The sequence below is a fragment of the Leptinotarsa decemlineata genome, unplaced genomic scaffold (assembly GCF_025532065.1).
Source record: "Leptinotarsa decemlineata unplaced genomic scaffold, Ldec_3_MD MMD2_tig00003335_RagTag_RagTag, whole genome shotgun sequence".
In the NCBI taxonomy this organism is placed as follows: domain Eukaryota; kingdom Metazoa; phylum Arthropoda; class Insecta; order Coleoptera; family Chrysomelidae; genus Leptinotarsa; species Leptinotarsa decemlineata.
This window is the reverse complement of record NW_027412587.1, coordinates 6,308,401-6,336,138: the sequence shown is the minus strand read 5'-3', so window position 1 is coordinate 6,336,138 and position 27,738 is coordinate 6,308,401. Positions and strand designations below refer to the sequence as shown.

General features: G+C 33.1%; 3 protein-coding genes across 3 annotated transcripts in view; 1 reads left to right on the top strand and 2 right to left on the bottom strand.

Annotated features, from left to right (window-relative positions):
• LOC111503773 (uncharacterized) overlaps window positions 1-619 on the bottom strand; it is a 152,322-nt gene extending 151,703 nt beyond the window's left edge. Inside the window, exon 1 of the mRNA XM_074178030.1 lies at window positions 423-619. The gene's annotated coding sequence lies outside the window, so the exon portion shown is untranslated. The remainder of the gene's footprint in view (window positions 1-422) is intronic.
• Window positions 620-4,961: 4,342 nt separating this feature from the next.
• Bug22 (cilia- and flagella-associated protein 20) lies at window positions 4,962-5,943 on the bottom strand. Its single transcript, XM_023158168.2, has 2 exons — window positions 5,572-5,943; window positions 4,962-5,500 (listed from the first exon to the last, which is right to left on the bottom strand). The coding sequence occupies exons 1-2, from the start codon at window positions 5,845-5,847 to the stop codon at window positions 5,180-5,182; spliced, it is 597 nt and encodes a 198-aa protein (XP_023013936.1). The 5' UTR covers window positions 5,848-5,943; the 3' UTR covers window positions 4,962-5,179.
• Window positions 5,944-7,779: 1,836 nt separating this feature from the next.
• LOC111503772 (uncharacterized) lies at window positions 7,780-26,531 on the top strand. Its single transcript, XM_074178028.1, has 5 exons — window positions 7,780-7,951; window positions 8,007-8,180; window positions 8,233-8,504; window positions 22,963-23,205; window positions 23,256-26,531. The coding sequence occupies exons 1-5, from the start codon at window positions 7,921-7,923 to the stop codon at window positions 23,634-23,636; spliced, it is 1,101 nt and encodes a 366-aa protein (XP_074034129.1). The 5' UTR covers window positions 7,780-7,920; the 3' UTR covers window positions 23,637-26,531.
• Window positions 26,532-27,738: the final 1,207 nt, after the last annotated feature.

Here is a 27,738-nt window from a genome sequence, read left to right as displayed (position 1 = left end):
TCTGGTGTGGTATTAGCCGGGAAGTAGTTGTTTTCTGGCAGGCATTTATCAGAACCTAACATGTAAGTAGTTGGGAGAGATGAATATTTCGAGATTTTATTTCGAAATATTCAAATTCTCATATTAGAATATGTCAGAAATCATTATTTCCCTGGTCGATACCAGTATTATATGCGACAGATTGTGAGTTTTTTGCAGAGGAAATTCTGACAATTGCTTCTTATTTAGCCAGCGGCAAGATTTTGATTTGGGTGATAATCTGACAATTTGGTATTTGGACTTCAAATCTGGCCTTGGAGGTAACACAGAAGCAGAAAAATGATAAAAAACCATTGAAACTTTTTTTTATTTGCACTCACAACTTTGTTCTCAATATGCCTAACAGTTCTTAGATTGTTTCCCAATGGAAACTATTCACTTACCTGATTACCCAGACTGCCAAACAACCTTGTCAGGTAAAAATATCGAAGAAAGGTTGGGAATTTTTTCATCAAATTGTTTTTTCTCTAGTTCCTTCGTTCAACCCAATTCCCAAGGGTGAACGTATGTAAAACCCCTTGGCAGTGACACGTAGGAGCGCTATGCTTGAACTACTTCAATATGAGTTTAACAAAATTCGAAAGAGATTTATAAAATCCTTCATCGTCACATACGAAATCCATATTTGATTGTCTGTAAGCTACGACCGACGCATACAAATGCAGTATATTTTGCGTCGTCGAATAAAGTATAAAATATTCTAACTCGTATTTCAAGATAAAATCAAACAGGCAGACTGTCTACAAGACAGTTTGTTCTAATTCAGAGTGTACCTACAATGGCACACTTTGAAGTCCTTTTTTTCAATTCCAAAAATTGTTTTCTGGAATTAGGAGTTTCTCTATAATGAATTTCATCGTTTCTAATGAATATAAAATATGTTCTGAATTAGGAATTTCATTGTCTGGAATAATAGATGTTTACAAATTTGAAATCTATGAAAAATCAAATAAAATAAAAATGAATTGATTATTGAAATTATCGAAAGTTAAAAACGGAATAAACTAAGCAAAACATGAATAAGCAATGAGAATAAAAATTATAAAAAATTATGTGACAGAATTGCCCGATACTTGATGAGAATACATAACGTATTCAAAATCAAAAAACACCTAGTAGTAAGACTTTCACTTATCAGTTTACAAACCCGCAACACGTGTTTTGTGTCCGAATCCTACCTAATTTGTGCCTAATATAACATAACAATTGTAATCATATGTCCTTCTACCTACTGAATGACTAATAATTTTATCAGAATTCAGGTATGAACTGATTAAAAACTCAAACATTTTGAAAGAAATTTTAACAACTCATTTAATGGAAATGTGAAGCAATTACCAAACGTAATTTGAATATCTAAAAAATGTAAAATCTGAAACTAAAATGAATTAATGAATGGGTTAACAATAGCGATATGACGGGTAAGTTGACGAAGTGGCTAAGATGACGAACGGCTAGTAATTTCTTCAAACGTAACAATGTAGGTAAGTTTTCTGCATAGTTCCGCCATCTCGCCAACATTAGGGGAATTAAGTTAGGAACGCAACCCTGCAACGCTGCGGAACAGTTTGCAGCTACAGTGGAAATGAGTGTACCTCGCATATCTGCTCTAACATAACCATTGTGTTAAATAAGCATCCTAACCAATTTTGAAGGTATGTTGACGAACTTCGTCATCTGAAATCTGAAAATCCAGTGCTTCTATTGTTTGACAATCATTCTTCCCACATTTCATAGCAAGGTATCAACCCGAGAATACCTACCACAGAGAAGCTACATTAACGTCGGATCCTTTGATGTTTGGTGTCCCAACTCCAAACCGAAGATTTTGAGTGATAGACAACCTGGTTCACTGAGAAAAATGACCTCTCAGCGATATACACTAATAAAAATACATACTCTTACATTCTAGTATAGTACGTGGGCTCACTGTGAAATATAAAATTATAGTGTGAAGGGCATCTTACTCCATTCAATTTTTATATTGCTAATTGAACAACTTTCTCAGTAATAATAGAGAATATTCAACTATGTGGCCAATTTATTATTATTTATGATGAATTGGCTTTTAAGAAATAAATTGAAGATTATGAACATTTTATTAAAACAACGATAAAAATAAAATAAAAAACAACAATAAAAATTATTTGGCGCTCCGGGGCGACTTCATTGATTCCAGTGGCGCATTTGCTTTTTCAGCTGCAGGAAAACCCGGAAAAACCTGCAGCGCCACATCATCTGAAGATCTTGATCTAAAAATGTCCTCTCTCTTATTAAACAAAATGTCGGGTGTCTCCAGAGGCTCCAATAAATTCAATGCATCGCCAGAACACTTCGTGACACGACTATAGTCAAACTTAAACCAGTCCGTTTCGTCTTTGACCAAGGCGTAATAATGACCAAATTCAACGCCAGAACCACAGTGAACAATGACTGCATGAATATTATAATAGTGGTCTGCTAGGTTGAAATGTTCATCTATTTCGAACCTTCCAAAGAGTTTCTTGCTTCCGTTAGAGGTTGAGTCTTGTTTGAAAATCATCAGTGTTATTATTAGATTGACTGGTGCCTCAGGAAAAATCCTCACTTGTTTACTTTGTGGTAAATCTTTACAGAGCTAGGTAGGTACCTTTTGTAACTAACTACCTACCTCATATTATGTTTGCTCAGTGCTCACAAACTAATGAAGACAACTAAGCCCGAGAATGACGTGAGACAACCAAGTCGACGCATGCGTCTACAAAAAATGCGGTTAACGGTTTCAGCAAGTGCGGAATTGAACCATTCGATCCCTTCATTTTTGGCGATAAAGAATGTACCGCAGCTAAAACAACAGAGAAGGAGATTTATCTACAAGAAAATAATTTGAGATCTGTTTCAGATGAAAAAGAAAAACGGCAAATCCGACAAGCAGCTAGTGAATTACTAGATGATTCAGATGAAAATGATTTGGAGAGATCTGTTTCAGATAAAAAAAAACTATAAGATTCGACAATTAGATATGGAATCATTACATGATTCAGCGGATGAAGAGCTGCCTCTTGCATATTTCGTAAACACAATTGTTAATTATTCTTCTCTTCCTTCACTACAGCAAGCAGTAGTCTTGAACACTTACAAAACACCAAATAAAAATGAAAACCTTCCTACACAACAACATTGGCCATATCCAAAGTTAGGAAGACAATTTGTCGCAAAAATTCTAGTTCAAGCCGAATCTAAACCGAAACCATAACTTCATCCGAAATGTTTTACGCTACTCCCGGTCCAAGTGGAATCCAGAACCACGCCTCATCTAAAATCTCAACTGAAAGTTACGTTACAGAAACCGACAAAGAGAAGGGAAAAAAAGTTGTGTCACTCTTGGACATATGTGGCTTTTCCCAAAATATGAACGACCAGATAACAGAAAAGGTAGAAAAATGACTGCCAGTATTATCACTAGCACGCCTATGAAAAGACAGTTAGAAAATGAAAGGCAGAAGGAAGATAGATGCAAGACGAGTGAAAAAACAAAAATATTTTAAAAATCAGAATGAAACAAAAAACAAAAAGAAAAAAACATGTGAAACCAAAAATAAAAACGAAAAAATTATATTATGTCCTGCTTGCGATGAACGCTTCGAAGATCCACCTACAGAAGACTGGATTTAGTGCTCGCAATGCTTGAGATGGTGGCATGAATCTTGTACCGATTATTCCGGTGTACAAGCAACTTATGCTAATATACTTCAACTTACCCGCATATGTGCGTCATCTTACCCGAAGGTGGGCTCAAGTACATAATTTTTATTTTTGTAAACAAAACATTTAAGTTTTTTGGATACGATTTCATATGTTCTTGTGTCTTACATGTTTATTATAGTATATAAATAAACAATTTTGAAAATAATTCAAATGTCAAGCTGAAATTATTTTCTGTTAACGTAGTCAACTTACCCGACCCTCCTCTACACAAACAACAAAAACGAAATGAAAAGAAAATAACTGAGAAAAATGATGAAAGTTTAAAAAAATGAAAGGGAAGAAAAAATAAATGATTCCAAACCAAATTGCATCACGACGTTTCGATTTTTAGCGTACACAATCGCCAGCAGGTTCTGACTCTGTTTTGGAATCATGACAACGATCGCATGCTTCCAAGTTCTGGGGAAGTATCTGAGGGCCAACAGCCCATACTCAAGGGATTCCAAGAGCTCCTCCCACCTTTCGTTTCGGTGATCAATGATGGCCTGTTTGACTTGATTGGTCATCCTACTTGCCGCAATTTTGTCTTCTGGAAAAAGGGTTCGTTGATAGAACCTTCTCAAGCTATTTTCTCTCATATCAAGGTGGAGATGGCCGCTCAAAACGCATTATTTACAGAAAGCTAGAAATGCCCAACTGCCGCGTCGAGTTCGCCTGGAGAGCGAAATGCCTCGGGAGGGGCGCGCATCTCTCCGAGCTGGGTTGTGAAGATATCCCAATCCGTCGTAGATCTCATACGATAATCAGGAGAAGGAAGATTATCGCCCAGTACCAGTATAACTGGATTATGATCAGATACTACCCAGTTCTGTTGATTATCACATTAAATACTGACATCAAACTGCCATCTCCCACTGGTGATCAGGGTAAGTACTAAAAATTGTAGGTGACAAGAAAATGCCACTTCTGAGCTTCTATGGGCATTGTATTGTTCGACAATGCTGAAAATATTCAAAACTTATTTCTACTGTACGTCAGCGACATCTGTTGAAACTTCAAGGAAAAACAAAAATTCATTCTATGGAGGAGTAGAAAAATCCATGAAGAAATAGATGAACCTTTTTACCAACTGGTGAAGGAGTAAAACCAACTGGTAAAACTACATCAGTAAATATAACTGAGGAATGCTGAAATGGAAACATTCCTGCAAGTTTTATTCAAATAAAATCAACATGTTTGAGAGTTTGCGGTGTTTATTAATGAAATCGCGGTGGCAATAAATGATACTTTTGATTTTCCATCCCAAACAATCAAAAAGTCACACAATAATACATCAGAACAAAAGTCAACAGTGATGCAGTGTTGGGAAAACAAAACAATTTGCATTGTGAAAACGTGGTAGTTTGCGTTTTAAAAACGTGTATGATTACACTTAGCCTAGACCCTTCGGAATCTACTGTGTTGCCACGGCAGTTCTTGTCTTATTCTGTATAGGCAAAAACAATTTGAATTCAGCGGGTAGTTCATCTTCAGAATACAGTCTATCTGAGAAGTACACTCTTCTTATTCTGCAGTTTGCGTGAACTTGAACGCGCAATGTCTCCACATAGTTCGTACCATAGGCCCTTCTTGTGAAATCGGCTACATTGAACTGTATTTGATTCCATCCCTCGTCTAAACGCATTGGCATAGTGCAAATAAAGGGTTTCACCCTAGTTGTTGACTGGTAATTGCTGGCACGAAATCTCCGACGAACGTTTTTGTCGTCCAATATCTAAAATAGATCAAAAAGTTCATAAAAACCATATCAGAAGTTTGATCAATATGGTTAGATCAATAACTCACCTGGACTTCAAATGTAAAGTATTTCTTCAAATTCTTAACTATCATCACAAGATAAGGCAACTTGATTCCAAGAGTCTTTTTAGGATCTGCTGGGCACGTTATGTATGTAGTGCTTACGTTACAGCCGATGAGTTCCAAGACGAGGGACTGGATGTCTTCATCAGTTATTCTTTTTATATGGCCGTTTTTATATTTCTTGTCCCAGATTTGGAGAGGTTTGCTTCCAATGCTATACAATATCGATAGGAAACCACTTTGGAATGTATTTTTAAACATGGTTACAAATAATTTTTATTTTAACTGCCTCTCATGTCAACAAACAAAACTTCTAGGTTAGATTTTTAAAGATCAAACTAATCAAACTACAACTATACCACAGAATAGTATTTATTCTGTGACTGTAAGTACTTTGTTGTTCTGTGTTGAATGTTAAATGAACCGAACCAAGAATGAAACTAGGGACTGTTCTATGATTTGGTATCCCCTGGGCTGGTAATTCAGTGATGCTGAATTGAATTTTAAATTAGGCTCTGGTGAAATGTTCTCTACTTCTACCTAATCAAAATATCAATGTAATCGCATTCAAGTAGCTCTTCAATTTGTTGACAATTTTGTATTTGGAATCTAGTAACAAGAAAGATTCTTTTTTTTTTCAAATAATTGATTTCGTTCTTAGAAATCTCAAACAAAAAAAGAAATAAATTAATGGATGTAGCTGTTACTACGTGATAGGAAAACATAATGGAGAAAAGAGAATTGAAACTTTCTATGTTTCTTTTTATTAATGTAGTTAGTTTAATGTATAAGTTTGAAAATGTCCTTATAGGACGAAACTGCAGTAACGATAGTCACAAATAAAAGTGGTATAAAACATAGAAACAAATTTCTCTAAACCTACTTTTTTTTATTCTCAGAATTGAAAAAAGTCTTCAATTGGAACTCGATTTGAACTCAAATTTGAAGAGTTTTCCCCTGAACATAAGCAACACTCAACACTCGTCTGCAGTCATATTTTATTATCAATAATAATTGGAAATTATTTCTAAACTTTCCAAGTCCTGATTAACATTAGTAATAAAAACAATCCCTGGGAAACACCGCATACTAACTAAAATAACGATATATTCAACCACTAAATAGCGCCAGAGGTACGTTTTTTGGTTGTATTATAAAGAAACGAAAGTTTCTTTGGTAATTCGAATCAGTTTTCATTGTTTCGTTGGGGATAGTGTACTTGATGTTATAAAAATATTCTGAAGCTGAGACATGCGTGTTTTCTACTGTAGTATATTTTTTCGAAGTGACAGTTCAAGATGAGTAGTCACCGAACTCCCCACCTTCGAACAATGTATAACAAATAAAAATAGAAAACTTAGGAATCACTAGTGACATTCATCCGTTGTTCAGTCCATAGATATAATAATATATGAATAAGTATGTTATGATATCTACGATTCTGTCTAGCAATACTAATGAAACTTATGACTAGTCGGTAAACTGCTGTTATGTATTGTATCTTGGATAAAAAATGCACTATTTTTGTATTCTCGGGTATCTTTTGCCAAATTTAGGTATGTTCATAGTAGATACTTCTATAGACATGCTTTTCATTATCCATCAACCATCATTCAATTTTAAATACCAGATATTTGAACTTTTTCAGAAAATTCACAAAGATTAGACCAAATTTTCGAAATCTTGTTTCAACGATAGGACTTATTTACTATTTCCTAGACTATTTTAATGCAAAAAAGTTACTCCATTGGAGCAGAAACCAAATTTCCCAGTTGTACTACACATTTCTATATCATTCGTTATAGATATGAAAGTTCCTACCACTTCTTGGCGAAAAAATTCCAACGAAGAACTTCATAAATGAAATACAATTTTATTCGCCAAATCATCTATCTTACACACATATGTTCAACCTGAAAACTGTTTAGCCTTCGACTAACGACTCACCATCTGTCAGGAGATGTCATATTCTGATGATGCTGACTTGGTTAGCGAAACACGCGTCATTAGACAGCATGTTTTCAATGGATTCATTTCAAAGGTTCCAAATTTCGCTTATCAATTTGACCTTTCCTTTGTATTCCTTGAGTTTTAAAGAGCAGTCTAGCGGCAATGGTTTCCTAGAAACAAAAGTATTCTGTGATATTGTCAAAAATCATCAAAATGTCTGTCTTATAGAAATCAGAAATGACATATGCCAAAATTAAAAAATTGTCAGTTGAGAAATTTCTGTGAATTTTGTGGTAGATAACATTATCAAAACCTCAAGCGAATTCAAAACTTAACATCCGGTGATAATTGATAGTCGAAGTACTTACATTTAATTCATACAAAATGTCCAAGCCAAGAGTTTTAATTTTGGGTGGTAAGTATTGAAGGTAAACCCCGAAAATTCTGGAACTATACTGATTCATGCACAGGTTGTGGTTTCATTGGCCGCAATTTGGTTTCCTACTTAGTCAACAATGATCTCGTTAGTGCAATAAGGGTGGTAGACAAAGTTCCCCCTCAAGTGGCATGGCTCAATTCTACACATGCAGAAGCTTTCAACAGCAAAATCGTCGAATTCAAGAGCGCCAATCTTATCAATGCAGGTGAGAAGTGCAATCCCTGTCATAACAAATTTTTCGAATCGTCTCGTTTCAGAATCGTGTAAAAACGCTTTTCATTCTCCTGATGGAACCCCTTGGGACATCGTAGTCAATTGCGCAGGGGAAACGAAGTCTGGCCAGACTGACCCCGTCTACAATGAAGGTATTCTTAAACTTAGTATCAACTGTGCCAACGAGGCTTCTATGCAACGAGTCAAGCATTACGTCGAATTATCATCAGGTAATATGTTTTCATCTGAGAAGGTCCGTCACAAAGAGGATGGCCCGGTGGAGCCCTGGACTTATATCGCCAAATGGAAAAGACAGGTATGGGTTGCATTTCTATTAGTTATTCAATAAGGCTGTTGACCAAGGTCTTTTGTTCTCTATTTGGAATAATAATTACTTGTTTCCTTTGTGAGTTTTGTATAAATTAGTGAATGATTCACTGTGTGTTTAATCAGCAGATTGTTGTTAAATATAAACTGATATTATTAATATCAACTAGTAGTAACTTGATTGATTCAAAAATTCTGTGGCAAAATTAACTATGGTTTGATACCAGGGGGGGGGTTGAAAAAAACTTATATTATTCATTTGTATATTCTTTTTTATAAATCTTTATAGTTTTTGTATATCAATACCTTCTTTATAGTTATTTCATAAAAAAAGATTTCTCGGTCTGTATAATCATTCTTATCATTTATCTAGGAATTGAGGGGTCATGTCAACAAGTTGAAATACACATTCTTTCAGGCATTAGCAGTCTATATATTTATTAATAAATTCACACACCATAATATTGATTGTTCAAAGTTATCTTTTCTGAATTTGCATCCACCTCCTTTGAACGTAGAAACAAAAGTTTTATTAAAAGGAGTATATTTTTAGCAGAGGTTAATTTTTAAGATAGAAATATTTTGGCTTTCTACTTCTCCATCTTTATACAAAATAGTAAGAGAATCATCCAGTTTATATCTGAAAGTTACTTCTTTACATGGTCTACACATCTTTGTATAGGGTTAATTTTTTGAAAATTAATTGCTTCCTTCCTTTCTTTGGAAGGTTTCCAAATTTTTTTGTAAAAAAGGGAGAAGTAGAAATCCAAAACCTTCCTTTTTCCCAAGAAATAAAATGCCTTCTCATTTACTTCCAACAAGAACTTACATCACCGATTTATAAATTTAGTCTGGGAGAAAAAAAGTGTTACTAGTCATGTAAATAAAGATGAGATTTGAACCTATGAAATAAATTGAAAAATTAATAAGACCAAACCTTAATAATTTATCATTGAGATGAATTGCTTGGAAATATCAAATATTTGCATAGGACCAATTTTGTTCATCTCAACAAGGTCTATGAAAAAATGTTCACCAAGTTTTTTTTTTATTTATGGGGTACCAAGTTTTGAAAAAAAATCAGGTCTCTTTCTTCCTAAGAATTTTGAGCTTAAAATTCAAATAGAAAGTTTGCAAAAAGTTTCATGAAAATTCTTTTCAAATAAAATATGTTCATCTCTTTGAAAAACATCCCATTATTTACAATCAGTCTCTTCCCTTATTATTTCAAAAATGTTGATGAATTATGGAAATGTATAAAAACTATCAACAGAATCACACATTTTTTCAACCAAAAAAGTTGGATTGTCAGCAAATAAGTTCATTACTTCTTGAATATAAGATAAAGTAAATAATTTTGTCTAATTTCTTCTAAGAATTTTATATGTTGCAACCGGTTTTCATGTGAACTGACAAACAAATCCTTGACTTATCTAAAATCCTTAAATAAATGATTTAATAAACCAAAACCAGTCGTAACAAATAAAAATCTCAGTAGAAATTAGACAAAAGATATTTTCTTTGTCCTATATTCCATATGAATTTCTACAAAATAAACAGTTCATCAATAGAACAAGTTCATCACTTCTGTCCTTTCATCAAACTACTATTTATACCAATATTCAACCACATATCTTTTTACATACTTGAAGATGTCACAAATTATTTCTTCATAGTTTCCATAATAGTTTTAACAAACAAACTATTGTTTATAATATGATCAATGATATTGTTCCTTTATTTTGAGTATTTCAATATTAAATTCTACAAAAAGGATTTGAAGCTTTATATCTTCTATAAATTATCTGCGACCGCTTTCGACAGTTGGTAGTACTGTCATCTTCTAGGCACCCTTCAAACTGAACTGGTCATCATGTTGTTGAAATTCGGTTACGGCGTTGTTGAGTTATTGCACTTTTCCTTAAATATAAAGTTTCAAAAAAACTTATTTACTCGTACACGAATCCAGTCTATATCTTTCAATAAATTGAACTAGACTACTACTGAATACAAACCATTATTCTCACCTCTACGATACGATACGATATTCAAAATTTAGTTGGTACAAGGTTTGAAACCCACGGACTTTGAACGACGACTTGAATTCATTGCTTGTATTCAGGTAATATTACATGAAAATTCTAACACATTCAGTCAAATTTTGTGGAGCGATGAATCGCGATTCCACAATAATGGAGTTGTGAATCGACATAACAGTCATTATTGGTCTCAAGAAAATCCCCACTGGGTCCGCGAAAGTAATTTTCAAACTACTTGGGGTATTAATGTATGGTGTGGATTGTTCAATGGCCGCATCATAGGACCTTACTTTTTCAATGAAAATCTTAATGGATTGCGATATTTACATTTTCTAGAAAATGATTTGATCCAGTTGATGGAAGATATTCTCATAGCAGAACGACAAGGAATTTGGTGGCCACAAGTTGGTGCTCCTCCTCACAATTCACAGGTTGTTACTGAATATCTGGATAGAACGTACCCAAATAGATGGATTGGTAATAAGGGTCCAATTCGGTGGCCGGCTCGTTCCCCAGATTTATCACCGCTTGATTTTTTCCTATGGGGTTATTTAAAAGATATTGTTTTCACTACTTCCCCTTTGAATGTGGATGATCTGAAAATGAAAATTCGACTAGCGTGCAGTGATATTACGCCTGATATTATAATAGCGACTTGTACGAGAGAAGTGATTCGACGTTTCGAAGCCTGTATAATATCTAATGGGCATCACTTTGAACAATTTTAATGACTTATTTCTAGGTACCTACCATTCTTATGAAATGATTTATCAAGTTATATTATTTACATTGTTATTAATTAAAGATTTGTTTTCGAATACACCTCTTTCAATTTCGCAATTGTTTCATATTCAAAATGATTCCTGACTGAATTCCACAACTCAAAATTGAAACCATTACTTCGAACACCCAAAATTTTGACTAATTTTCATGTGATCTGATGCAGAGAGAATAATTGTATGAGATATTTTTAGAAATAGTAGTCGTTCTCAAGACTTTACATTTTAAGCAATAACTCAACAACGCCGTAACCGAATTTCAAAAATCAAACATAAAATGATATCAGAATTTAACGTAGCATCTGAATATGTAATGATATACAGGGCGTTCTATTTTAAAAAATGGTCTGTAGCACCTACACCAAACACCCTGTATATTTAAAAATTATATCAAAATATAGCTGTCATGAACTCCTAAAACTTTTGTATGAAACATTTTTGTGTATCTCCTTCAACAAACCAGATATTGCCTGTCACATAAAATGTGGGACACCCGGTATATATATTGTGATAAAGATTTAAGTCACATATTTTACATTTCAAATAGTTTACCAAATTCGTATTATATTCAATTGTCTTTTCCACAATTCTACGTATAGAAACGTTGCAGGTTCATTAAACTCACCTCGACCTAATTATGTATTACTGCAACCTTTTCAGTACATTGAACTGTTTGCAGTTCAAATATATAACAATTAGATAATAAGTGATGAGCAACCAATTCTGTATAACCCCGATTCTGATGAATCATTAGTGTGCATATACTCTTCGATGTAAGATGTTAACTTTGATACGAATAAAAACAAAACTCTTGGTAATGACTGGCTTCAATTAAACTACCTGGAAAACCCAACATTTCATGGCGATCCTGCCAGTCCAGTCCAGCCAGTGTGAAGAGAAAAAACCAAATAGTTAAAAATGTGTGGATCAAAAGTTACAAACGAAGAAAGACTGCAGATACAAGCTACTGGCACGGGATCAAATAATGCAAATCAATCCAGTTCCACCGAATTTACACACACCGACGGAATGATAATTCCAATTTCAATATTCATCGCAATTGTTATTATTTATTTTATATGGAGGAAAATGCGAGATGGTATGAAAAAATCAATGGAACGACAAATCGCGTTAAGCGAACTTCGAAGGTCTCGAGAAGGTATTAATTCCAACTGAAAAAGAGAATATTAGAATACGCTAGTATCCAGGGCTCATGAGCAGCAAAGTTATTCTGAAGGAGTTCACAGGAGCTGAAGAACAAGTGATGAAATTTGAAGAAAATCTTCGCAAAGATTCTTACGAAAAACGAAGTGAAGCAGCTACGCAGAGACGGTATCAGAGGTTAGAAAATATTAATTCACTTATTAATGAATTAGTTCATAAGTTTAATAATAGCGGACCAACTAAGGATGAAATTGCTCAAGTAGAATTATATTTACATAGATTAGAGAAAGTATCTACTAGAATAAAAAATATTTTGGATGATAGGATCAGTTCAGTTAGGAAAATAGATATTAGCACTAATATAGATACAGGTTTGATAACAGAGATAATCATGAGTGGAGACAAATTTGATTTCAAAACAGCAGCTAACTTACTGCCAAAATTAAATGGCACAACTGAAGGCGTGTATCAGTTAATAGAGGGAATTGAATTATATGAACCCACGTTAGACACGTTAGGCAAACAATCTTTAATAAATTATGTTCTTAAAGCTTGCATATCTCACAGAGATAAAATCCGAATGAAAAACAATTATACCACCGGCGCAAATTTATTAAAAGATTTAAAAACTAACTTTTTGCCAAAGCAATCAGCTCCAACACTTTCGGCTAAATTACAAAATATAAAACAAGGTAACTCAAGTATCGATGAATATGGAAGATCAATAGAAACATTAATGTCAGATCTTACTTTAGCTCAGGCAGGTGACAACACAGATTCTATTGAAATTTTCAGGAAAGAGAATGAAAAACTAGCAATTGACGTTTTCGCAAAAGGTATACAAAATACAGAATTTAGAACTATTATCAAAGCTCGGAATTACAACACACTGACAGACGCAATTAATGGAGCAAAAGACGAATTCACACAAGACAACCATCAACCACCGACTATGTTTCACATTCGAAATAAACAAAATCATCATTTCAAAAATTTTAACAATAGATATAGAGGACAAAACGGGAACAGGTATCAAAACAGTTCGAACAGACATAACAATACAAGGTACATCCCAAACAACAATTTTCGAGGGAGATTCAATAGTGTTAACAGACAAAACAACCCTATGAATAGAAATCGTTTCTCTCAAAACTCACCAAATTATCATCCCCAACAAAATCAAAATATTAGAAGAGACAACAGAAGACAAAATATGTTTTTAGTAAATAGTGTAGAAAACGAGGAATCAAATCAAAACAGCTCACAAGAGCAAACATTTTTTCGAGGCCAATAGTCTGAAAAATTATGCTAACTTTGATATACACGATTTAAACTATGTCAGATTCAATTACAATAATCAGGAAATTCATTTACTTCTCGACTCAGGTGCATCGATTAGCGCACTTTTCCACAAACATGTAAACAGACACTTGTCTACAATAGATTATTCAGACACAATAAAAATCGACGGAATTTCAGGGTCAACAAATACGCTAGGGTCATTATACTTACCTTTACAAGCCGGCAAAAATGAGTTCACACATAAATTCTTTATAATAGAATCATTTGACAATAACATACAAGGGATTTTAGGTGCAGATTTTTTCAAAAAATACTCAGCAATCATAGATTATGAAAATTTTGAGTTTTCTTTCACAGTTTATGGGAATAAATTTACAATTCCAATAGAGTCCAACTTCAATAAAAATACTAGTATTCCCCCGCGCTGTGAAATAATCAAGTACTTCAAGATATACAAAAATTTTGAATGCATAGTATTTCCACAAGAAATAGCCAGAGGTGTCTTTGTTGCCGGATCTATTTCAAAACCGGTAGACGGAAATGAAATTCCAGTAAAAATTCTGAACACGCGAGAAGAACCAGTAGAAATTAAGAATTTTTCACCGAAAATTGCTGACGCCAAATTGTTCGAAATTATTTCTTACAACGACATGAATGTTTCATCCGTTCAACGAGTGGAAGAAGTCTTAAAATCAATTTGTAAAGACGGACTAAATGGAGAGGAAAAACGAGCACTCGACCATATCTGTGCGAAATTCGCGGACGTTTTCCATTTACCCAATGATATACTTTCAGTAACTAACATTTATAAACATTCAATCAAACTCAACGAAAACACAAACCCCGTGTACACAAAACCATACAGACTACCTCAATCACAAAAACTGGAAATTGAAAAACAGATTGAAAAAATGTTAAACGATAAAATAATAGAACCTGCTAGATCTCCATGGTCGTCACCACTACTAATAGTACCCAAAAAATCGGACGAAAATGGGGAACGCAAGTGGAGAGTTGTTATTGATTATAGATTACTAAATAAATGTCTTAAAGACGAAAAATTTCCTATTGCTAATATTAATGAGATTTTAGATTCACTTTCCGGTGCAATTTATTTTTCCCATCTTGACTTAGCACAAGGATATTACCAAATTGAACTCGACCCAGCTTCTAGAGAGTATACAGCTTTCACCACGAATACAGGGCAATATCAAATGACCAGATTGCCAATGGGTGCGAAAGTAAGTCCCAGTGTATTCTCAAGGGCTTTAACTATGGCTATGACAGGTTTAAATTTTGAATGTTGTTTTGTTTACTTAGACGATATTATTATTCTGGGAAATAGTTTAATGGATCACAACAAAAATTTAACGAAAGTTTTACACAGGTTGCGAAAGGTAAATTTAAAACTCAACCCAAGTAAATGTCAATTTTTCAGAAAAGAAATCATTTATTTAGGTCATAAAATTTCAGCGTCAGGAGTATCTCCCGACCCGTCAAAAATTCTGGCATTACAACAATATCCAGTACCCAAAGACGCACAGGAAACGATACGATTTGTAGCTTTTGCTAATTATTACAGGTCGTTTATTCCAAATTTTGCTCATATAACATCACCTCTGAACAAACTTTCTAGAAAAGGTGAAAAATTTATCTGGACTGATGAATGTCAAGAAGCATTTGAAAATTTGAAATCAAGATTAACATCACCTCCAGTTTTACAATACCCAGATTTTTCAGCTGAAAACACTTTCATACTAAAAACTGATGCCTCAAAAATAGCAATTTCAGGAGTACTCTGTAACGGAGACAATAAACCAATTGCATATGCCAGTAGAACATTAAATAAAGCAGAAAGAAATTATAGCATTATTGAACTAGAGCTTTTAGCTATAGTTTGGTCAGTGAAACATTACAGACCATATTTGTATGGAAGAAAATTTGTAATACAGACCGATCATAGGCCTCTTATATTTTTGTACGGCTCAAATCAACCGTCTAGTAGACTGACGAAATTTCGACTTGTTTTAGATGAATATGACTATGTAGTACAGTACGTTAAGGGCAATTCAAACGTTGCAGACTCTCTTTCTCGAGTAGAAATACCATCTGACAACTTGAAAGAAATGTCCAGAAAAATTGATGCCTCTGTGAATGTTATAACACGTTCACGAACAAAGAGATTGCTGGATAACCCGAGTGTAAACGATGAAACTAGGACTGATCACCCCGGAATTGTCGAAGTTTTGAAAAAGCCTTATAACGTAACTGAATTGAAAATATTGAGCTCACAACAATTCAATGCACTACGGAAGTCAGAAAAACAATTTAAGTTCATGAACGATTATTTAATTTATGACGCAAGCTTGCAGATTATATATTTAAATAAGACAGATTCTTGCTCAGCATTATATCTTCGAGAAATGTTGAAAGACTGTCAAAAGTTGTCCGGACAAGAAAATATTCCAGAAATATTAATCGGTAAAAATAACAATTTATCTGCAGATATAATTAAATATATTTCAAAAATCTTCAAGAAGTCGAAAACAAAAATTACATTCATAAACAACTGCCAAATCATTAACGATTCAGCAACTAGACAATTAATTTTAAATGATTTTCACATTCTACATACAGGAGGTCACGCAGGTATCAATAGAATGTATAACAACATCAAAAGGTATTACAATTGGAAGGGACTGTACAATGACGTAGAAAAATTTGTAAAAATTTGCGATGACTGCCAAAGATACAAACACTCTAAACCATTTATAGAACCCCTGAATATAACAACAGCATCATACGCGTTTGAGAAAATATCCTTAGATTTAGTAGGACCTATCGAACAAGACATTGAGAACAATAAATATATTTTGACATTACAATGCGACTTGTCAAAATTTGTGGAGGCATTTGCACTACCAAATAAAGAAGCAGTAACCGTAGCGAAATCATTCGTTAATAATTTTGTTTTACGATACGGAATTCCGAAACAAATTCTTTCGGACCAGGGTACCGAATTCATAAATTCAGTATTCGCCGAAATGTGTAAATTACTTGATATAAAACAACTCAATTCGTGTGCATATCACCCACAGACAATAGGATCCTTAGAAAATTCACACAAACATCTAGGCGCGTACCTAAGAATGCAGACATCTAAATTTAAGTCTGCATGGAGCACTTGGCTTCCTTTTTGGTGTTTTTCATACAATACAACGGTTCATACAGAAACAAAATATTCTCCTTACGAGCTAGTTTTTGGGCATTTACCGAAACTTCCCACTAACATTGGTGAAAATATTGATCCTCTGTATACTTTTGATAACTATCCTCTAGAACTGAAACACCGTCTTCAGCGAGCATGTGCCGATGCAAGAAATAATTTGTTAAAATGTAAAACAAATAGAAAAGAGAGATATGATGAGTACTGTAATCCTAGTAATGAGTTTAGAGTAGGAGATTTAATTTTAGTGAAAAATAATGTTACTAATAAAATGCTAGAACTTTTTAAGGGTCCTTATTCAGTGATAAGAGACGAACACCCGAATATAGTGATTAAAGTGGACAATAAAGAAGTGACAGTGCATAAAAACAGAGTGAAACCGTATTACAACTGAGTGATACTATAATTAGATTAGATACTGTAATTAGATTTAGTTTTAGTGATTAGAAGAAAAAGAAAATTTTTTTTTTAAAAACTTTTCTTTTTATTTTGCCAAGGGAGGTGTGATAAAGATTTAAGTCACATATTTTACATTTCAAATAGTTTACCAAATTCGTATTATATTCAATTGTCTTTTCCACAATTCTACGTATAGAAACGTTGCAGGTTCATTAAACTCACCTCGACCTAATTATGTATTACTGCAACCTTTTCAGTACATTGAACTGTTTGCAGTTCAAATATATAACAATTAGATAATAAGTGATGAGCAACCAATTCTGTATAACCCCGATTCTGATGAATCATTAGTGTGCATATACTCTTCGATGTAAGATGTTAACTTTGATACGAATAAAAACAAAACTCTTGGTAATGACTGGCTTCAATTAAACTACCTGGAAAACCCAACATTTCAATATATATATATATATATATATATATATATATATATATATATATATATATATATATATATATATATATATATATATATATACAGGGTGTCCCTGGACTTCCTCTTTCCAGATATTGCCTGTCACATAAAATGTGGGACACCCGGTATATATATATATATATATATATATATATATATATATATATATATATATATTTATATATATATATATATATATATATATATATATTTATATATATATATATATATATATATATATATATATATATATATATATATATATATATATATATATATATATACAGGGTGTCCCTGGACTTCCTCTTTTCCTCTCGGGAATGTATACATGGGGTCAAAATATCACCAGTACTTCATATAACTTTTTTTCCTAAAATCCTTCGTTACCAAGTAACGGGCCCTCGAAGTTACAAAATGAAAAATGTTTTTCTTTGATAACTTTTCAAGTGAATATTCAAAATCATCCAAATTTTGGTAATTGACTAAACAAATGAATTCCTTCGATGAGCTTTCATGCAGGAGTCAGTTGTTTTGCTACAAAGTCAGGAACGGACTACCCCCGATGGTCCACACCCCAAAACTTTGCAATGACAGATATTTTTCAATATTTTTCAACAAATTAAGGTTACTTGGACAATTTTATGAATAAAAGTACTCGTGTGGAAAGTCGATCGGAGCAACGAGTCTTGATAAAAATGTAGTTTCACTCGACGACATCAAACCCGCTCGTCCACCATTATTTGAAATGAATAATTATCAAAGCAGAAATAATAATGATAACGTTAATTCAACAACATTTATCCTGAGATGTCTACCATTATTCGAAAATATTAGTTTTTAAGGAAAATGGAAATGATAGGTAAAATGTTCATAACGAATTTTTATAATGCAAACACGTTTAACTAACGAAACTCAAGAGCCTCAAGAGCAAACAGAAATGAAAAATCCGCTACAGAAACTGCTCGATATGACCACCTTCTCTCTCTATACATTTTCTTAGTCTGCGAAGACACCCTCTCTGTACTTGAAATAGCATTCCAGGGTCGTTTCGTATGGCTTCACAATGTAATGTTATTCTATTCAACAATGCATCTCTTGTGTGAATAGGTGTAGCGTAAACAAGGCTTTTTAGATGCCCCCACAGAAAGAAATCCAATGGATTTAAATCCGGAGACCGCGATGGCCATGAATATGGCCCACCTCTACCAATCCATCTATTGTGGAAATTATGGTTCAGATGGTCACGCACAATCAAACTAAAATGAGGAGGAGCGCCATCATGCATAAACCACATATATCTTCGGGTTTGCAATGGAACATGTTCCAAAAGTCCATTCAAATCGTTCTGAATGAACTCCAAATAACGTTCTCCATTCAATCGGTCCTGTGGAACGAATGGTCCTATAAGATGGTTTCCTATGATACCAGCCCAAACATTCACGTTGAATTTCCGTTGGTGTTTGGTTTGCAATATCCCATGGGGATTTTCTTCGGCCCATATATGGAGATTATGAGAGTTGATAACTCCATCTCTACTGAAACCTGCTTCATCAGTGAATAAAACTCGATTAATAAAAGTCATATCCTCTCTTTGCCTATCCATGAACCAATTGGCATATTCCAGTCGTGCTGGAAAATCTTGAGGTGTCATGGCATGTACCTTCTGGATGTGAAATGGGTGGAGCAGTTGTTCCCTAATTATTCTTTGAATAGTGGACTTGGATGTATGGAACTGTTCTGATAGATTTCTGATGCTCATTGAAGGATCATCAGCGACGGCTTCCAAAATATTTTCCTCCAATACAACGGTACGTACAGTCCTAGGAGCGCCCTCACCACCTCGTTTTGGCAAAACTGTACCTACAATAATATCGAAATAAAACAACGTGCTCAAATTAATTATCAATTATTACATACCTGTCTCCCTCAAGCTGCGATCGACACGCTCGAATGTTTCTCTTGACAGTACCGTTTGATTGGGAAAATGCTCGGAATACAGACGACGAGCTTCTGCAGCATTACAAAATGCTCGTCCATAAAATACATGCATATCTGCATATTCATTGAATGTAAACTGTTCGGCCATATCAAAAAAATTCAAAATATCCTATAGAATATTGACAGTACAATGATAGTCATATGACAACGCACCACTCAACAAAACAAAATCGCATTCCAGTTTCTCATTTTTTATCAAAACTTTCTAAAAGGTTTTTTTGTCAACATCTGTGAAAGAAATGGAACATAATTATTTCCTGGATATTTTTCACCTGATCATGTGCAGCCGTTTTTGTAGTTCATTCGTTTGCTTTTTATTAGTATAGTAAATATTTTTTCCGCTGTGCGTTTTTTCAGCTAAATTTAGATTCGTGTTAAAGAATTTCTCCCATAAAATTATAATTATCAGTGAAACTCCTCAACAGTTTAGCTGTGAAGAAGAATTTGAAACATTCGAATGTTGAGTTTCATGAGATTCAGATAACTGGTCAACACAAAACGTGATTATTCCACACGTATTATGTACATACAAAATATGGAATGAATTCGATATTTCATAGTAGAGTAGCTTGTTAGTTTAAAAACACCACGAATCTACAGAACTTGATATTTCTTTTGAAAAAATATCTGCTATCACAATTGTGACTTAAACTTCCATATAGGTACTGTACTTTTTGTTTACGACTTCATTTTAGCATACTTTGTATTATTCCTGTTATAAATGTTGTTGAATTAACGTTATCATTATTATTTCTGCTTTGATAATTATTCATTTCAAATAATGGTGGACGAGCGGGTTTGATGTCGTCGAGTAGAACTACATTTTTATCAAGACTCGTTGCTCCGATCGACTTTCCACACGAGTACTTTTATTCATAAAATTGTCCAAGTAACCTTATTTTGTTGAAAAATATTGAAAAATATCTGTCATTTCAAAGTTTTGGGGCGTGGACCATCGGGGGTAGTCCGTTCCTGACTTTGTAGCAAAACAACTGACTCCTGCATAAAAGCTCATCGACGGAATTCATTTGTTTAGTCAATTACCAAAATTTGGATGATTTTGAATATTCACTTGAAAAGTCATCAAAGAAAAACATTTTTCATTTTGTAACTTCGAGGGCCCGTAACTTGGTTACGAAGACTTTTAGGAAAAAAAGTTATATGAAGTACTGGAGATATTTTGACCCCATCTATACATTACCGAGAGGAAAAGAGGAAGTCCAGGGACACCCTGTATATATATGATAATAAAAATTAAACAATTAGTGGACACAACACTCCAAAAGTGGGGCAAACCGCAGGCTCATACATACATTTCATAATTTTGTTTTGTAAGCGTTGTATTGTTTTTTGTATGTATTTTTCATAAATTATACCAAGAGGTGCAATTGTCTTTCCGAGTCGCCTAATTTGTGAATTCCACCATAAATTATGATCTAAATGTAAGAGTGGCAATTATTTATTTTTTCTCTTTTCTACTACTACTCTCTACTTACTACTACTCCATCTTGATACAAAAAAAGAAGGATGAGGGAGTCTTCCAAAGAAAAGAAGGAAGTAACTTTATACATATATAGTAGAAAGCCAAAAACTTTCTTTCCCAAAAATTAATCACTCCTAAAAAATATGACATAAGCAGATCAAGCTTATTCCGTGACATTAAAAATCGTAATTCATGAATGAAGTGTGTGTACTTTCTATAATGTTATCCAATATGGTACTGAAGAGCCTTAGGGCAAGTGTCTTAGGCGAAACATTGGTGTATACCAGTGAGGATGGCAGTATTCTATGTAAGTGCAATTTGTTACCATTCATTTAAAGTAGAACTCATGTGAATGATATAATAATAATAATAATAATAATAATAATAATAATAATAATGTCTTTATTTCCATTCCATTCTGATTTTTATTCCACAACGAATGTTTGAAATACAAACTGAATAGAGAAAAGTATCATCTGTATAATTCAGTGTTCATATAGAAGTATTTGTTTCGAAAGAATTTTTTCTTTCGTATAATTCAATGTTTATATGAAAGTAGCTGTTTCAGGAGGACTTTCTTTCAGTTTATGTCTGAAAGTTACTTCTTTGTATGATCTACACATCCATGTATAGAGTTACTTCCTTCCTTTCTTTGGAAGATTCCCTCATCCTTCTTTTTTTGTATCAAGATGGAGTAGTAGAAAGCCAAAAACTTTCTTTCCCAAAAATTAATCACTCTTAAAAAATATAACCCCTTCAATTCAGATATTGATATCTATTGAAAAGTAAAACGTTATCTTTCTGTTATAAATACTGGTGGAATCACATAAATTCAGCTGTAGAATGGAATAAATATGAATTGAAAATAGAGTTGGACCTAAAACAGAACCTTGTGGAACTCCTCACTGAATTTTAAATGCTTGTAAATACTATTCCTCTGATGCCAGTAAAGTTTTTTGCAGAAGAATGTCTTCATTTACTTATCAAATGCCTTTCGTAAAATTTTTCTGTATATTTGTGTAGCAAGATTTATAGAAATTCAAATATAACATGGGATCCAAACCAGAAAATTATAATAGATTATTCAATTATATTGATATCTATAGAAAAGTGAAACGGTTATATTGCCATTATAAATACTGGTAGAATCACATAAATTCAGCAATCTAGTAGAATAAATATAAATTAAAAATAGAGTTGAACGTCAACCAGAACCTTGTGAAACTCTACACTGATTTGTAAATACTATTCCTCCAATCCCAGTATAGTTTTTTTGTCGAAGAAGTCGTCATTTACTGTGTCAAATGCCTTTCGTAAATCCAGTGATGACATGCCACAAATATACATCTGATTATAATTGAAGTTGAAATGGAAACTATATCCAGTACAGCTGTCTTTGAATCACATGACCTGCCAAAAAAACCAACTTGTCCACTATAAAGAACTAATATTTGAATTAATTCATGAATTTTCCAATGGCGACTCCATCCATTTCTGCAACTGAATTACTGGATATACAGAGGCCTTATAGTATTCATAACTTTTTCTGAAATTTTTTTTGCCTGCATCTGTACATTTTCAGGTAGAGAAAAAGCTGGCTGACTTTTCAGAGTTATGCTATACCATCATCAGACTGCCTGTGGTATATGGACCTGGGGACAGAACAGGCCTAATGCCGAGACTGATGGCTGCTGCCATCTACAAGCACATGGGAGAAACCATGAAGCTTTTATGGAATGCTGAACTTAAAATCAATACTGTCCACGTAGAAGATGTTTGCAGAGCCATCTGGTTTGTAGGAAACAGGGACGATACAAACGGACAGGTTAGTGCTTCTACTTGTGCCAATATTTTTGGTTGATCCATTGTTTTCAGGTCTACAACGTTGTTGACGACGCAGATTCCACTCAGGGCTCGATCTCTAGCATCTTATCAGAGCTATTCAACTTGAAAATTGACTACTATGGAAACTTAGTATCAGCTGTGGTTGATCTAGTGGGCGCAGCAGATGATGCTAATGACAAACACTTGACTCCTTGGGCAGAGAGTTGCCGAAGAAACGGCATCGATAATACCCCTCTGTCTCCCCACATGGATTCTGAGCTTCTCCTGCACAAGCATCTGAGGTTAGACGGAGGAAAACTGAAGCAGTTGGGCTTTAGTTTAACATTTCCAAAGCCTACTATTGATAGTTTGAGGTCTATTTTGGATGACTACGTTAGAATGAAAATCTTTCCTAGTTCCCTTGTTCCTTAAACATGAATTTTTGTGTTCTCGATCATTTCCATAATTTAAATATGCTTATTTTCTTGTACAGGGTGTAGCATGAAGTTTGGAAATTTTGAATCTTAATGAGTACTGCAACAGGTTTGTTGAAATTTCTAGTACTAGGCCACCTTAGTATTTTGAGACTGAAGCCAAAGTATTTGCAAATCCGTGACCTTCTGTTTTTGAAAAAAAATTAGTTAATGGTCAGAATCTTAAAAGACATGAGTGACAAGTTGAGTCTTCGGATAATGAACAAAAAATTACCCTCAGCGCTATGTTGAATGCAATTAAATTACCACGAAAAATGAAAGAAATGAAAATACAACTGAATCTGATTTTTAATTTCATTATTGAAATTTACTTAATCTATTTTACCACTAGAAGTTTTTTAAAATGACAGTGGTGTTGACTACAATCAAAATACAGTTAAAACTGATACAGCAGTGAAAAATTTCATGAAACCCAATTCAGTTTTCAAAGTTCACTCATACTATATTACTATATTATATTAAAAGTACCCCCTATGTGATGTTGACTACAATTAAAATTCAACAATCAATATTTTATTTTCAGTATGGTGGTAGATACTGTTTAGTGAAAATTTCACAATAAAATGATACTTGTATAATTTTTATTGCTTCCTTTGTTGCTAAAAACATCGCCCCCTTAGTTGATGTTGAAGTGATCTTCATCAAGTTTTTAACTTTGACTTCGTTCTAAAATTTTAATTCAATTATTAATTATTGCTTCTTTCGTTTCTGGAAAAAAATATTTTCACTTAGTGACTAGTAACCCCCTCAGTGCCATTGATTCAATTGAAATACAATAAATTAGAATACAATTAAAATTGATACAGCAAAAAAGTTCTGGGGGTGAAATTTGATACCTTTTTTAATTTCAATTAAAACTTGCTGTGATGTTTCTTGCATCGCCACAAAAACTATACAATAGACTCTATTGAATAGAGGATATTAAATTGAATATTTTTCATTGTTTCAAGTGTCAGTTTTCTATATCTTCCATTGTTCATTTGCTGTATTGGACAAAAATTATTTGGCTAAGTGTAGTAACTAACAAAATAAACTTCCTTTTAGTGATTCATTCAAAGTGGGCTGTATTTTTTGTGACTCGTTTCATATAAGGAGTGTTATTAACATAAAACTTACTATACCATAATCTTATGTATTTGATGAGTACAGAACAAAAATAGTGTCAAATAATTTGAAATAGAAACAAAGAGATGCAATATTTATGATTGTTTAATGCTATTATCGCAGTTTTTTTGTTCTTGAAATCAAATCACAGGTGCCAGGCAAAACTACCTGAAATGTTTTAGAGTTACGCCAGACGTGTTCTGAATTGTTACTGTAACAAAAATTCCTTTGGGACCGTGCATGTTCGAATATATTGTACACATAATGCATTACATACAAAAGTACTTACATTGTAAAACCAGAACATTCAGAGTTACTTTCTCCCACATGGCCATACAAAAATGATCACAATTGTAACAGTTACTTCATAGAAAATAGTCATTATTGCCATTAACCAATCAAAACTGGAATTTTCATTCCAGAAATGAAAATTGACCTTGATAAATACTGGTAAAATTGAAAAAGGTGCAGTATTTCAGAAGATGCTCATAATATATGAAAAATATTTTAAAAGATTCCAATAGGAAAAAGTACTCCATACTGTTTTAATGATGAAAACAATTCATTTCTTTTCATACTTTCATCGAAAGAATGGGTACTTTATTATATTCTTAGTTAATATTTATGCATTTCAGATGCCAAAAATGTCAGTACTGCACAAAAGATATTCAGTGTGATTAATGAGTACTGTTTTGAAATGATATAAGCATAAGAGGCTCCAAAAATGAATTCTTCTGATCTTCTGGTATAAGGTTTGAAAACAATATTGGCCAAAAAGCAAAGTGAACCAATTTTCTATAATCATATCATATCATATAATCAATTCTATAATCATAGTCAAAATTGTGACTAATGATAAAAGTAGTTGAATATTGCATATCAATATTGGTCAAAGTACCAAGTAGTGTTGGAAAAGTGCTGAAATCAAAATGGTAATGAAGGTGGTTATAATAAATACTTCTGAATTGTACATGTACATAAATTGATCTTCACTTGATGGTGGTAATACTTGAAGTTCAGAAACCTCAGTACTTATTGGAATCTCAAAACGATATGCATAGACTTAAGCTACACCCTGCTTGTTAGAGAGTTAACTGTTTGAAAAATGTCGATATATTTTGTATATTTTTTGGAAAATCATGCGACTCTGTGATATCTCTTCTTTCTAATTTGTATACACAGGGTGAATATATTTTGAGGTAGGCGTTAAGTTTGATAAAATCTATGATCGAGCTGAAAGTAACATAAGTACAGTTAACTTTTTGAGGACTATTCTGTAATTTCGAGTTATTCTAATAAGAACCAGTGACAATCAGAAAAAGAACAGAATTCGATATAAATATAAACAATCTCGAAATGGTACTACTAGTATAATTGAAATTGCTTTCTACAGTCTTAAGTATCGTTTATTTAAATATTGATTGCATTTATGAAGCTTATTTTAATTATGTTAGGATAATTACTTTTTATTGAAGTATTTTGCGCTCAGTCTATATACTTTTTTATTTATAATTCTGTTCTACTGTTTCTACATTTAGAAAACCTTTTTTCTATTCTTGTCGAAAGTGACATTCCACTTTATTTTTGTGATTTGAGTGTAGGTACTTATCGAACTGAAAATGTCAATTTGCAAAAAAAATTGCTCAATTTAGTTTATCATTATTCTTGTATTGTTAATCAACCTCTACTGTTGAACTCTACTGTTAAACTATTATAACTATATTGAATACTTGTCGAGTTTATTTATCTTCTCCCTAGACCCTAACGCTCACAGGATTGGTATTAAGAAAAATGAGTTCCTACTTAATGTCATTTTAATTCTAAATTCAGTATTTGGTAGATCTTTCAATAAATAAGAGGCTATGCTAAGAAAGTAATTGTTGAAATTGTATGTGTCACCTGACATTTTCAATTCATTTGTGATTTTGTTTTTTCCTTTGATTTTTTTCACAATTTACCACAGACATTTCATTTTGATTCATTATTGCTATTTTCAATGCGCTTTCCATACTGTAAACTTACGTGATTCTAACATTTCATTATAATTGTGTTTGACCCGAATGTAGTTTTTCCTATAGCTTTCATCTTCTTAGTACTAATAGAGATTCAGTCGATCTTTACATTCCCGCAACTCCGCATTTTCCTAATATTTTAAGTGCTTCTACTGGTATTTTATCTTTGTTTCTGGAAAGCAGTGGTTAAATTTTGGTATGAGTATGTTCATAAGAACTTCCCGGTGTTGGTTTATATCTTCATCTGGTATGAAAAAAAAACTTTTCCACTTCTGCCAAGGTTTTTTTTACATTTTTTCATAATTTGTGGTTTAAAAAATTCTGCATTTTATTTTACCTTTTAGTGACTTATTTATGTTGATGTCCAGCAAGAGTTTTTGTCCCTTGTGAGTACTTGAAACTATGGCTTCGTAGAACTCACAGTTGGTTTCTAGTTTTTCATTCAACAATGAAAAAAAGTATGAATACAAAATGGGTTCCAAAACAAACACTGCTCCCACATACCAGAACTCTTTCCGAAGCGTGTTTTATTAATCAAGTTGGAGTGTTCAAGAGGTGAATTATACAATTTGAAAAATTAAAATTCAATTTAAAAAAATTTTGGCCGTCAAAAAGTGTCTAAAATGAATTACATTTTGAGACTTTCCTTGAAAAATGTCAGAAACGCATATTTGCCACATGAATTATCAGGTTCAATTGTATCAGAGGAATTTGGTTTGCCTCACTCAATATACAAAACCAGGAAAACTTGTTAAATATAAAACAACTCATGTAATAACAGTATTAAACTTTTATTTTGATGAAACGGTTTACATCTTGTAATTAAAATGATGAACTTAATATCTAATCATTTAATTTGCAAGCTAGTAATAAATGTATAGCATGCCATTTTCAATGGCAAACAAAGTATTCAATAATATGGCA